At 37.1% G+C, this 12,475-nt stretch overlaps 2 protein-coding genes and 1 pseudogene across 3 annotated transcripts; all 3 read right to left on the reverse strand.

The window, feature by feature from the left end:
- Positions 1-2,850: 2,850 nt before the first annotated feature.
- LOC106323120 (probable protein S-acyltransferase 13) lies at positions 2,851-4,846 on the reverse strand. Its single transcript, XM_013761289.1, has 7 exons — positions 4,527-4,846; positions 4,043-4,253; positions 3,860-3,951; positions 3,650-3,779; positions 3,460-3,545; positions 3,296-3,361; positions 2,851-3,156 (listed from the first exon to the last, which is right to left on the reverse strand). Exons 1-7 carry the CDS (start codon positions 4,713-4,715, stop codon positions 3,025-3,027), a joined length of 906 nt encoding a protein of 301 aa, XP_013616743.1. The 5' UTR covers positions 4,716-4,846; the 3' UTR covers positions 2,851-3,024.
- Positions 4,847-4,881: 35 nt separating this feature from the next.
- LOC106323132 (methylsterol monooxygenase 1-3) lies at positions 4,882-6,778 on the reverse strand. Of its 2 annotated transcripts, XM_013761303.1 has the most exons (6): positions 6,455-6,778; positions 5,869-6,191; positions 5,606-5,753; positions 5,459-5,491; positions 5,279-5,353; positions 4,882-5,111 (listed from the first exon to the last, which is right to left on the reverse strand). In XM_013761303.1, the coding sequence occupies exons 1-5, from the start codon at positions 6,776-6,778 to the stop codon at positions 5,309-5,311; spliced, it is 873 nt and encodes a 290-aa protein (XP_013616757.1). In that variant the 3' UTR covers positions 4,882-5,111; positions 5,279-5,308. The 2 variants fall into 2 exon arrangements, with proteins under 2 accessions (XP_013616757.1, XP_013616753.1); XM_013761299.1 differs by lacking the exon at positions 4,882-5,111 and having other exon boundaries at positions 5,123-5,353.
- A 2,771-nt stretch (positions 6,779-9,549) lies between these two features.
- Positions 9,550-10,533, reverse strand: LOC106330965 (annotated as a pseudogene).
- Positions 10,534-12,475: the final 1,942 nt, after the last annotated feature.

Here is a 12,475-nt window from a genome sequence, read left to right on the forward strand (position 1 = left end):
CGAAATTTCCTCGGAAGTTTGTTTCCTCGGAATTCCGTCGGAAAATTTTGAGGGATTTCCGAGGAAAGAAGAAATTCTGAGGAATTATTTCCGACGACTTATTTCGTCGGTATGTCGTCGGAATAACGATATTCCGACGAAATTCCGACGATTTTTTCCCTCAGAATCCTTGCTGTTTTCTTGTAGTGTAGCCAGGTATAACCAGCTACGCTGGTCGTATATAACCATGGTATAGTTCAATTAGAAGTAATCACTTGGGTAACACCGAAGGTTGTGTTGATTGGTTTCACTCGATCAAATGCTCGTGTGGTTTGTATTATGATATTATATCAGCTTCGGATCTATGTTATCATTGTCTTTGTATTTTGGAAACAGTTATCTTAAAGTTTAGCTAAGATGTGGGAGGTTTTTGGATGGTTAAACTTTTATGTAACTGTTTATATATTAAATCAACAATATGTAAACAAGTATGGTTAAACTTCTTATTGGACATGGCAACTTTAAGAAGGAATATAGTGACGACTACACAAAAATGAGCACGTGAGTGAAAGGAAGTACATAAATATTGATCCTGACATTCAACAAATTTAATTAAAAATGTTGACCGGTCGTTTCATACATTTCAAACGCATAGATTAGCAGTGTAGCTACAAAGACACGGGTGATTTTAACCACCGAGCAGCAACTTTAACCTGGCATATAAACTCTAAATTCTTTAGATTTCAAAGCAATATTAATACATTTTTAGTTCATGGATAACAAATAGCTCCGCTGGATCTAGTCGTTTATAAGACAAGCTTAATTACATGTAACAAATTACATGAATAATTCATTTTAGAGCAGGGATAATATAATTTGTGTGAATAAAGAAGTATATAGCTTGACACATCATAGATTTCATGATTAATGAAATTATGAACCAAACTCCAGTTGTGGAATCTTATAAGACAAGCTTCCTATTCTGAAGTGAGCAAACACGAGCAAACATAAATTTGAACAGATATATCTCCCAAACTTCATGCTTTTTGGCGACCTTAAAAAAAAAACTGCCGTGAAATGATATATCTCACAAATCTTCTGGAAAATGTTGGCAACTCTGCAGTATCGACGAACTTCCCAAATGGAGACACACGCAGAGCCGCTACTTCATCAACTTCAAGAGTGTTTATGATTCTCTGAAGTGCACACGGTTTGTGGTACCGAGTCACTCAGATTCCCACCGGTTCATCACCCTACGCAAAGCTTTTCTTAGGTAAAGAAAGCATATTTGCTTTGTTCTTGATCCACTTTACAAGACATCCTCTAGAACCCTAAACAAAGCCCATAAGAGCATCTCCAACACCCCCCCTCTATACACTATAATAGAGGTAAAAGTATTTCATCCCATCTCTATTTCCACCTCTAAAATAGACAATGCTTCTAACATTCCTCTATTATAGATTACAGAGTCATACTTTTTTATTTTCAAAATAGTCTTTTAAATTTCAAATTTTTATAGTTTATAACCAAAATAATTATATTTATAGAGAAATACAGTTTTTGTAAGAGTATAATAACATTTTTTATTTACATAATAGTTTTTTAACAAAACTTTAGTTTAAAAAAATTCATAAGTTTATGAAAATATTTTAAAAGTTAAACAAAATGTATCTTTCGTAAAATTAAAATAGAATCTTTTGAAAATATTCGTTTATAGAGGCAAAATAGAGAAATACATGGGAGAGAAACTTATCTGTATTTTAGATTGTAGCAACCATGGCGGCAATTGATTCGTTATCACCAAAAAAAGTCAGGAAATTTAAATTAGATCATCGATCAAAACTCAATAAAGTTGCCAACTTTGAGATAAATTTCAAAAACCCAGAAACGCAAGATCTAATTAGGTCAAAGAAATCATCTTTACCTGAAAAAAAACTCTTCCAAGAACTTCCACACTACCCAGACACACCGCATGAATGTACAGTCTTGAACTGGTCAATAGCAAGCTTCTTGTTGATAAACCCAACCTTGAAGTAGATTGAATCCGTGGAAGGTAGATCGAGCTTGATCTCATCGACATCCACCCAAATAAAAAGCCGCTTCACCTGAATACCCTCGAGCTTGGTGACGGAGCCGTAGCTAATGCGTCTGGATACGGAAGTAGTCGGATTCTATGTCGCAGGGCTTGGGTAAGTAGATCTACACCGATGATCATATGATTCGGAGCCACATGCAGCAGATCCATCGAGAAGACAACAAGATTAAAAGAAAGCATCCTCAAACATATACATCTCTTGGACTGCCAAACACAGATCGGAGGTTGAAAGATAGAGAGAAGGGGGAGAAGAGAAAGAAAGAGAGGAGACCCGTATATTTTTTTTTCCGTAAAAGTAGAAATATTAAGGTTAGAATCTATGCAAAAAAAAAAAGGTTAGAATCGTATATGGAATAGGGGTAAAATGGTCATAAGCATTAATGACTTAAACTAAGAAAATGCTGTATGTGTATTCGCCTAATTTTCCTATAATCCTTGTGTGTAGAATGCAATTACTCAAAAAAAAATTTAGAACCAAACAAACCAAATCCGAATTTAAACCAAAATGCGTATCCAAAATAATTTAAGAATATTTATTGTTTTCGATTAAGTGGTGTTTGTATGTAAAATATATATAATATTATTTGGTATTTAGTATCAAACAATATAATTTTTATTGGTTGAGTTATGTAGTTATTGATGTTCTTATGTAAATGGAGATAAATAGAATAAACATTAGTGGTATCTTAATCAGTACGCAAAACCTTTAAACATCATTATTTTGAGAATAATTGTTTGCACAACAAGAAAAATAATTTGATGAAATAGACTAGAAATCGTTTTAAAATGAGCATGAATCCCAATTATGTATGGAGTGCAAAAAGTTCGAGTATTTTTTTTACACAAAGAATCAAATTCCATAAAAGAAGCACTGATCTTTAATACACAAAGACATATCAATGATACATACACAAAGCAGAAACCCATTTCCAAAAGTTTGAAGCTTAGCGTCATAGAGACTGAAGCGGCTCAGACTCCTCGGACCTGCTCGTGAAGTCTAACCCTCGAAGTGCTGGCATCCTCTTCATATCGTCTTCTGTGTACAATGGCACGAACCAATACAGTTTATCCTTTCCAAAAACCTGATCCAGCAAAACAAACAAACTTACTTTTAAAAAAAAGAAGCTTTGATTGTGTTTATGTCTAAGATTAGTAACGGGAAACTTCTTCTACTAACTTCAACGAATCTACCATAAAAGCATGTGAGATGAAGATAAAAACCTGTTCAAAGTTTTGCTTACGACCAAGGTTATAAGGAGAGTTAGGAGCTGTATGTTTCTCATACGCCTGAGATCAAACACCATTACTTTAGTCAGTAAGTTTATTGCCATTAACCTTTTTGAGTTCAGTTAACAGCAAACACAAAAGTGAGAGTTTGTTTTTACCTCAATAGTTGTGGTGTTACGGATGACCAACATTATGTGCATGATTAGGAAGCCTAGGACACTTAGCGCAAATGTTATGTTCAATACTGGAAAAGCAAGAAAGGTAAGATTATGAATTAGACAAGAAAACACACACAAAAAAAAATAAAGATATTGAGATATACATATGTGTGTGTGTCTTTGAACTCACCAAATGCAACAAAAGTGGCTGCTAGGCTTCCTGGTGATACGGTGACATCACTGTCTCCATCGGTAAAGAAAACGAGGAAAACAGGAAACAGTGATATTGCAACCACCGTTGTCTCAAGAAATGTGTAAAACTGCATTTTTTGACATAGCATTAGGCCAACACACACAATGTCATTAGCAGAAGAGTTAATGTAAGTTCCTTTTGACATACCAAGAAAAGGAGAAAAGACTTGTAGTTCTTTGCCCCAACACAATTAACAACCCAAACACAGTGATGGTCCATCTTTAGAATGCATCTTCCACCTAAAACCACAAGATGAAACCTTTTGCTCACCAACTAAATACACTATCTGGATTCGAATTAAAAAGAGAGTCACAGGTCAAAGAGACCTACAGACAGAACAATGGTGAGAACGAGGGGGTTTATATTGATTGCACTTCCGGCAGTATCTTACAATATGAGAGGAGGAATCTCCAACCGTAAGTGATGAGTACTCTTGGTTTCCGTCGCTTTTCTCTATGTCTAGCTCCGGTCTCCATCCCGGTGGAACACCACCAGGGTCCGTCACAACAACAGAGAAATAACTCCACAATAACATTATAAGCTGCACAGTAACAAAACCAGTAAATAATCATCACAAAGGCACTCCTTCACTTCTTCTTTCTATCGCTTAAGAAGTCTCTGAGTTCTAAAATGTAAATAAATCTATAACAAGATACAATAAAGGTGACTACTTTATTGCTTATACTCGTACCCATCAATAACTTCACTATCTTATTCGTTTCCTAATTCAATTTCGATTTGTATTTGTAAATCAACAAGCTAGGGTTACAAAAGATTCAATTTTTGATCTCGAAGCGATGGGAGTTAATAATACCAGAAAGTGAAAGAGCGCTAAGACGAGAAGAGCAAGTAGTGAATCGAAACCACCGAGGAACAGAGAAGGTCCGTAATTCGCGACGACGAGGGCGTAGTATGTGAATCCGATGATCCCGATTACGACTAGGATCATGATCGAGCCCAACGCGCGAAGTGCTGTGCAGTACTTGAACACGTTCCACGCCATTGCTCTCGACGAGATTTCTAACTCGAAAGATTGAGAAATTTAAGTAGAGAATCGAGCTGGAAAAACCGAGGATAGTTTTCTCTGGATTCCTTTCTTTCTTACACTAAAGTCCTCATCTCTCTTTACTTTGGTTTTTTCATGGGCAGACAAATAGGCTTGTGGGGACTAAAAGAAAGTAAAGTAATTTCATTACACGCATTGGTTAAACTAAACCGGGTCTCCTGAATCACCCAAAAGCCATAACCAATCCGAATTATTTTATTTTATTTTATAAAAAAAACATAATAAGAAATTTACTCGTTTTATATTTACTGATTTGTTACCCCAAATAGAGACAGACACAAGTCTCTCTTCATGAGAAGTAGTGAAGCCTCGCATAATCTCATACGGATAGACCTATTTATAGATAGATAACACCAACACATATATTAATTGTGGAAAATAAATAACACCAACACAATCCCCTTAAACCTATATGGGCTATATATATGTGATCATATACAATTCATTTAAACTTATCGATAGGTTGAAACTTTCAACCCTCTATCGGATTTATTACTAATCAATTTCTTTTGACAAAAAGGGCTTCATTACTAATCATATTTCCTTCCTCCCTTCTGATCAGCTTCCTCCTTAATCTACCATGTATCATCAAACAAACAAAATATTGATAAAAGACCATATATATATGAGGCTATATAAGAAACAAAGAGTAGAATCTGAGTTTGAGAAGAATATTAAACCTGCTGAAGAAGCTTCTTATGGACTCGATAGCCCTAGTGATAGAAAAATTTATAAAAAACAAAATTTGTCATTGTCATCAAAGATTTATAGTTCGAATAAACGAAGGAACAAGAGTTTCCTTTACGTGATATTTGATTCGTACTCACTTTGTCAGTTCCATAGATATAGTCGCAATAAGTAAAAACTGAAGCAAAGTTGCTCTGACTTTTTCCTCCAACGTAGTGATGATAATCATGATACTCAGCTCCACCGTAGAATGGAACCAGTTTTGTCAGAGTCCATGGAAGATCATATCTGAAAACAAATACAACAATTTCAAATGGTAACACGATTATTAAACCGTTATTATGATTTATTCGGAAGGTAATGTAAACGCAAAACAGAACTATGATTTGGATGTTCAGTTTACCCGCTGTGAGTTTCTATGGCCTCCATTTGACGTAAGCTTATCCATAACCAAAAGGTCATAATGTGGCCAGGTGCAATCGCCGGTCCAAGAAACGTCGGGATCCCAAGAAGCAGGACCTCGGCCCAGTGTGCATATGGCGATGCATATCCGATTGGAGATGTGTACTCGTGATGGACTCGATGTATCTTCTCATAACCCCATTTGCAATGCAACCATCTATGGATCCAGTAGTTAGTGTAATCTTCTATCAAGAAGTAAACCACTAATTGTGCTACTATCTCCATTAACGATGGTAATGGCAATCCACTTCGAATCCCAGCCATCTGTAATTAACACACAGATATGTGTCTAGTACATTTCAAGATCACAAGGTTTTTGCGTTTAAATGTTCAATTTGCAAATTTAAATAACTCTAACACAAAATATGTTGCAATACAAACACTTTAAATAGGAAAATATTTTTTTTTCTATATAAAATATTGGATTTCTTTTTTTAATTTTTCTAAAAAAAAGACTCAAATTAAACGCTTACAAAGTTAATAACATGTTCACAAAAAAATATATTAAAAAAAAATCAATAAGTAACCTGGATGGAAGGATAAGTAACGAATTGCAACGTGCCGACTACACGAAGGAACAGCTTCATAACCTCTTTATAACACAGAAACATATCAGACAACGAATACTTCACCTTCGGCTGAATCTTGAACCGCTCGAACCAGCCAGTCAATTCAACAAACACAAAAGGGAGAGGAGCGAGAGAAAAGACGAGAAAGAGTACTAAAATGGTGTGGCAATAGACATGGAAATCAGATTTGGTAGCTGAGTAATCGAACCAAACCGTCTCGAACAAAGTCAGGTTCCGTCCTAAAGCTACGGACGCGTCTTGGACGGTTGGGTAAGGGATCATACTTTGAGAGTTAGTCTGGACTTGTCTGTTTTATCACTTGTATGTATATACTTTATAGCAATGTGTTGGAGTTGTGAAGTATATATATATAGACAGATATAAAAAAAAAAATTATTTATCGTTGATCCGATCAGTCACCACAGTAAAAATACATTTAATATTACAGCATGGATTTTTTTTCTAGAGGACCATAACCGAAGTATATATATAAGGATAGCAGAAAAAGATTTCGAAGTAGAGTAAGTATGAAACTAAACGAGGGTTTTGGATGAAAGATGTACTTGCTTATATTATTCATCGTTGATACACTTACATATAAAGGAGAGTTAGTTACAGGTAATTAAGATATTCCTAGATTACATGGTATTTACAAAATATCATAAGAATATCTGAGTATATTCTTTCACCCTCCCTCAGTTGAAGCGTTTAAACGTTTGACGGTTAAACTGTTACAGAATGAGACGAACAACGATGAAGAAAGTCCCTTAGTGAAAATATCAGCGTATTGGAATGCTGAAGGGACGTGTAGAACTTTCACCTCACCGATTGCTACATTCTCTCTGACGAAATGAATGTCCAATTCGACGTGTTCGGTGCGTTGATGCTTTACCGGATTGGACGACAAGTAGACAGAGCTTATGTTGTCGCAGAAAATCAGAGTGGCGCGCGAGAGTGGATGATGAAGTTCGAGAAGCAGGTTTCGGAGCCAGCATGTTTCAGCTACTGCATTAGCCACGCCTCGATACTTTGCTTCTGCGCTGGAGCGTGAGACTGTAGGCTGTCGTTTCGACGACCACGAGATGAGGTTCTCCCCAAGATAAACGCAGTACCCTGATGTTGATCTTTGTGTGTCCGGACATCCAGCCCAGTCAGCGTCAGAGTAAGCAGTGAGGGATCTTTGTTTCGACTTGTACATCTGCAGGCCATGATCCTGTGTACCTTGTACATAGCGAATGATTCTCTTAAGGGCTGTTAGGTGAGCTTCTCGAGGATCATGCATAAAGAGACAGACTTTTTGTACCGCATATGCTATGTCTGGTCTGGTGAAGGTGAGATACTGTAAAGCGTCTGCGAGACTGCGATATCGTGTTGGGTCTGCAATACGATCACTTGTATCAGCGGCGAGCTTGGCATGTACATCAGCTGGTGTAGAAAGAGGTTTACAAGATGTCATTCCTGCGCGGGCTATGATGTCGGATGCGTACTGCTTCTGGGAGAGAAAGAGTCCTTGGTTGTTGTAATCTACCTTGATGCCCAAGAAATATCGCAGTCGACCCATGTTTGACATTGAAAACTTTTTTTGTAGACTGGTTGTGATGTGGTCAAGTAGCTTAGCGTTTGAACCTGTCAAGATGATACTGTCGACATACAAGAGAAGGTAAACGAGTTTTCCATTGCGGCTGTAGAAAAATAACGAGGCATTAGACTTTGTTGTGACAAATCCAAGACGTAACAAGGACTGGCTAAAGCAAGCATTCCATGCGCGAGGGGCCTGCTTAAGGCCGTAAAAAGCCTTCTTCAGATTGCAGACATAGTGTGGGAACTCTTTGCTAACAAATCCCGGTGGTTGATGCATGTAAATGTCTTCTGTGATGGTGTCGTGCAAGAAAGCGTTTTTGACGTCCAATTGCCTTATGTCCCAGCCGCGATTAAGTGCTATGTCTAGTACTGATCTGATTGTTGCTGGTTTAATAACTGGACTGAAGGTTTCATCATAGTTTATGCCTTCTTCTTGTGTTTTCCCATTTGCCACCAAACGAGACTTGTGCCTTCTATGTTGTCCATCTGCATCATATTTGTGCTTATACAGCCACATAGAGTTAATAACATTTACATTATGAGGCCTAGAAACCAACCTCCAAGTCTTATTTCTAATTTGAGCATCGTACTCCTCAATCATTGAAGGATTCCAGTTAGGATCAAGCAAAGCTTTCTGGTGTGTAGTAGGAATTCTGGAAACAGAGGAAGTATAAAGATTGAAATGCTTTTTAGGTTTGATGATACATGTTTGTCCCCTTGTTGTCATTCGTGTAGGTTGTAGAACGACAGTAGTTGGAGGAGCAGGCGTCAGAGTAGCTGAAGCGGATGAGGTTTGTGTTTGAGTTGGAGTGCCGGAAACAACCGTGTTGTCCACGGCAGGAGCGGGAGATGGATTTAGAAGGCTTGATTGAAAAATTGGAGAAGGATGGTCTGAGCGTTCCAAGAAAGTATAGGTGGAGCAACTGCTAGACTGTGTTTGTGCTGCTGGGAAGGTAGACTCATCAAACACCACATGGCGAGACATAATGATGCAGTTTGTCTTTAAGTCCAAACAGCGATAGCCTTTGTGTCTTAGGGAGTAGCCAAGAAATAAACAAGGAGTTGCCGAACACCACATGGCGAGACAACATGATGTGGTTTGAGACTCAATGGCACATAATAGAGGTCGTCTGAGCTGTCACTGCGGAGTATGGTTTTCCGAGACTGAAGATCCTTCACAGAGAAACCAAACGGGTCAAATTCAATCGAACACCAATTGTCGTTTGTGAATTGACAAACAGAAATGAGATTCTTTACAATGTCAGGTGCAACAAGAACATTTGTAAGCTTTAGAGGATGAGTTTTAGAAGGTATGAGCGAGTTACCAGATGACTGGATTGGAATTGATGATCCATTACCAACAACAACTGAGTTCCCGGTGTTCAATTTAGTAACATAATAGAGGTTACCTGCGGAAGAAGCCAAGTGCGAGGTAGCTCCGGAATCCATGTACCAATTTTGCTCAGATAAGGTCATGGTATTGAACGTCTCTGCGAAGTCTCGAGTTGGCTGATAGTTGTTGTCCACGTAATGCGCCTCATGTTGTTGCTGTTGTTGTCCACGCGGATTGAAAGGACGCTAAGGTGGTCCTCCAGTGGGATATGGGAACCATTGGGGCGGTCCTTGCTGCCAGTTGTTGTAACCACCGTTCTAGAACTAGGGTGGCATGTTCCAGTTTGCGTAGTGTGGACGTTGGTTGTAGTTGTTGTATCTCCCACGTCTGCGATTGCCTCTCCTGTTACCGCGGTTGTTCTCCAATTGTCCATGGTAACTGTCTGTTGGTTTGATTCTTTTGTCGTTGCGACAAGAGCAGTAGACAAGGATGGAGTGTCGTTGTGACTCGCTGCGCCGCCTTTTAAAGGCTTCTTTAGTCTTGTTTCCTCTAGCTCTAGCATGTTACGAGCTTCTTCAAACGTCGGGAATGGTTTTTGATGCTTGATTACGTTGATGATGTGATCAAACTTCTCGTTCAAGCCATTGAGCATGTACATGACGAGAGTTTTGTCGCTTACTGGTGCGTCGACATTTTCCAGTAGATCAGTGATGAATTTGAGACTCTGCGTGTACTCCTGGATTGTTTTATCACGAATTTCCTTTGTGCGGAGATCGTTGTCAAGCTGTATGGCACGAGATTCTTTGTTGTTGCGGAACTGGTTTTCTACGCGAAGCCATACATCTTTTGCCGCCCCGCCAGTTTTGAATGACGATTTGAACAGGGGTGGTGCGAGAGTACCATAGATCTAGAGCTTTACCAAACCGTCGCGCTTCTTCCATGGGAGATCGTCATCGTCATTTGGTAGGGTAGTGCCATCAACGTGTCCGAGAACATCGAACACGAGGCAATGAGTGAGGAAGAACTCTCTCCAAGCATCATAATTGAAAACATCTAAGTCTAGTACTAATGGTATGTGGGTTTTTATGTTCGTCACTCCGAATGCTCTCTCAACGGTCGCCATAGAGACGTGTTGTAGAAGAGACTGATAGAAGATGATAAAAGAGAAAAAAAAATTAAAAGCTGAGCTCTGATACCTTAAAAGATGTCGTAAGATTTGCTTATCTTATTCATCGTTGATACACTTACATATAAATGAGAGTTAGTTACATGTAATTAAGATCTTACATTACAGGGTATTTACAAAATATCATAAGAATATTCGAGTATATTATTTCATTGGACTCATTATCTAAGCAGAATCAAACGATAGTGATATTATTTCATTGGACTCATTATCTAAGCAGAATCAAACGATAGTGATATTATTTCATTGGACTCATTATCTAAGCAGAATCAAACGATAGTGATATTATTTCATTGGACTCATTATCTAAGCAGAATCAAACGATAGTGACCTATATCGTTTCCATTTTCCCAAAATTAAAATCTTACTTTTTGGCCTTGAGAAGTCCGCCAAATGTGGTCATCCTCTTTCTGTTTCTAGTAGAACACAAACAAGTATGGTCGCCTTTTGTTTTTGTTTTTTATTATTATTGCAGGGGTGCATTCAACTATTTTTCTCAACCTTTTAAGGGGAAATGAAGTAGAGCTTCCGTATTCGAAAATCTTGAAGAAGTACCAGCGCGCAAGCAAATCCTAACCAATAAAATCTTATCTTTGTGTACTGTTTACACGTTAGGATTAGGGTTTAAACTGAAGGATTTTATTTTTAAGATTTTGGGGATAGAGTTATATACTTCAACGATATGCTTTCTTGTTTACTTATTGTCATGACATGTTATTAAGATACCGTATTTATTCTTAACTGTGTAGGGTTTATGGTTATTTTAGTAGGGTTTATGTTTGGTTTAGAGGTTTGAGTTCAAAATATTTACTTAATTTTTCTAAACTTTGGAATGTGATTTAGGCTATTCCACAACTTTCACTTTTCTACATTTGCATGTCATGTGTATAACTTTCTTATTTTTATACAGATGTTAAACTTTCATGTAAGTAAACAAGTGTCCACCACAAACACGAAAACCAACCACGTCCTCCAGAATAATACACTTTCATCGCCACCCTACACACGGAAGGTGTTGTTGATCTACGCTACTTGGTGGTTGTGCCCCGTAAAATTTAATAACTTTATTGTATTATACAACTATCACGTTATGATTGAGCCTCTCCTTCCAAAGTTGCGCCCATCAATGACGTACACCATATTTCTGCCATAATCGTTTCTTTTACAATCCACATGTTTTTTGGCTGACACAATATTGCCGGCCGATTGGCCCACAGGAACCACCAACTGATCGATTAAGACATCTAATTTAAAAGGATCTTTAGCTCTTTTTGAAATTAGACGGTCTTTTCATATATCTGAAATATTCTCAGATTAATAAAAAAAACTGATCTAAGAGAATCTTTAACTCATTGTATTTTCATATCAAAATATTATAATATTATAGAAAAAGAAAATGTACTCCAACTCATCTCGATGTTTTTTTCTAAAATATATAAATTATTCTTTATTTTGTAACTATAGATTGCTATTTTCATTTATCAATAAGAGAAAATACTAACATTTATCCATTATAAAGTCATACTTTTTATTTACAAAATAGTCTATATATAATTATATCCAAAAATATATATTTTTTTTTAAAAGAATACAGTTTTCTATAAAAATAAAGTAACACTTATATTTGTTTAATAGTGTTCCAGAGAAACTTTAGTTTAAACTATATCATAATTTTATGAAAATATTGCAAAACTTATAGGTAATAAGGTTAATTTCAACTTTCATAAATAAAAGGTACTAGTTGTAATATAAAAATAGAATATATTAAAGAATATTCTTTCACTACAAGAAATTCTGGTTTTAGCCACGGAAAATGTTGTGGCTATCGACTAATTTTCGTGGCAATTTAATGCTTAGCCACGAATCGCCACAAAAAAAT

Source organism: Brassica oleracea, chromosome C1, assembly GCF_000695525.1.
Source record: "Brassica oleracea var. oleracea cultivar TO1000 chromosome C1, BOL, whole genome shotgun sequence".
Taxonomy (NCBI): Eukaryota; Viridiplantae; Streptophyta; class Magnoliopsida; order Brassicales; family Brassicaceae; genus Brassica; species Brassica oleracea.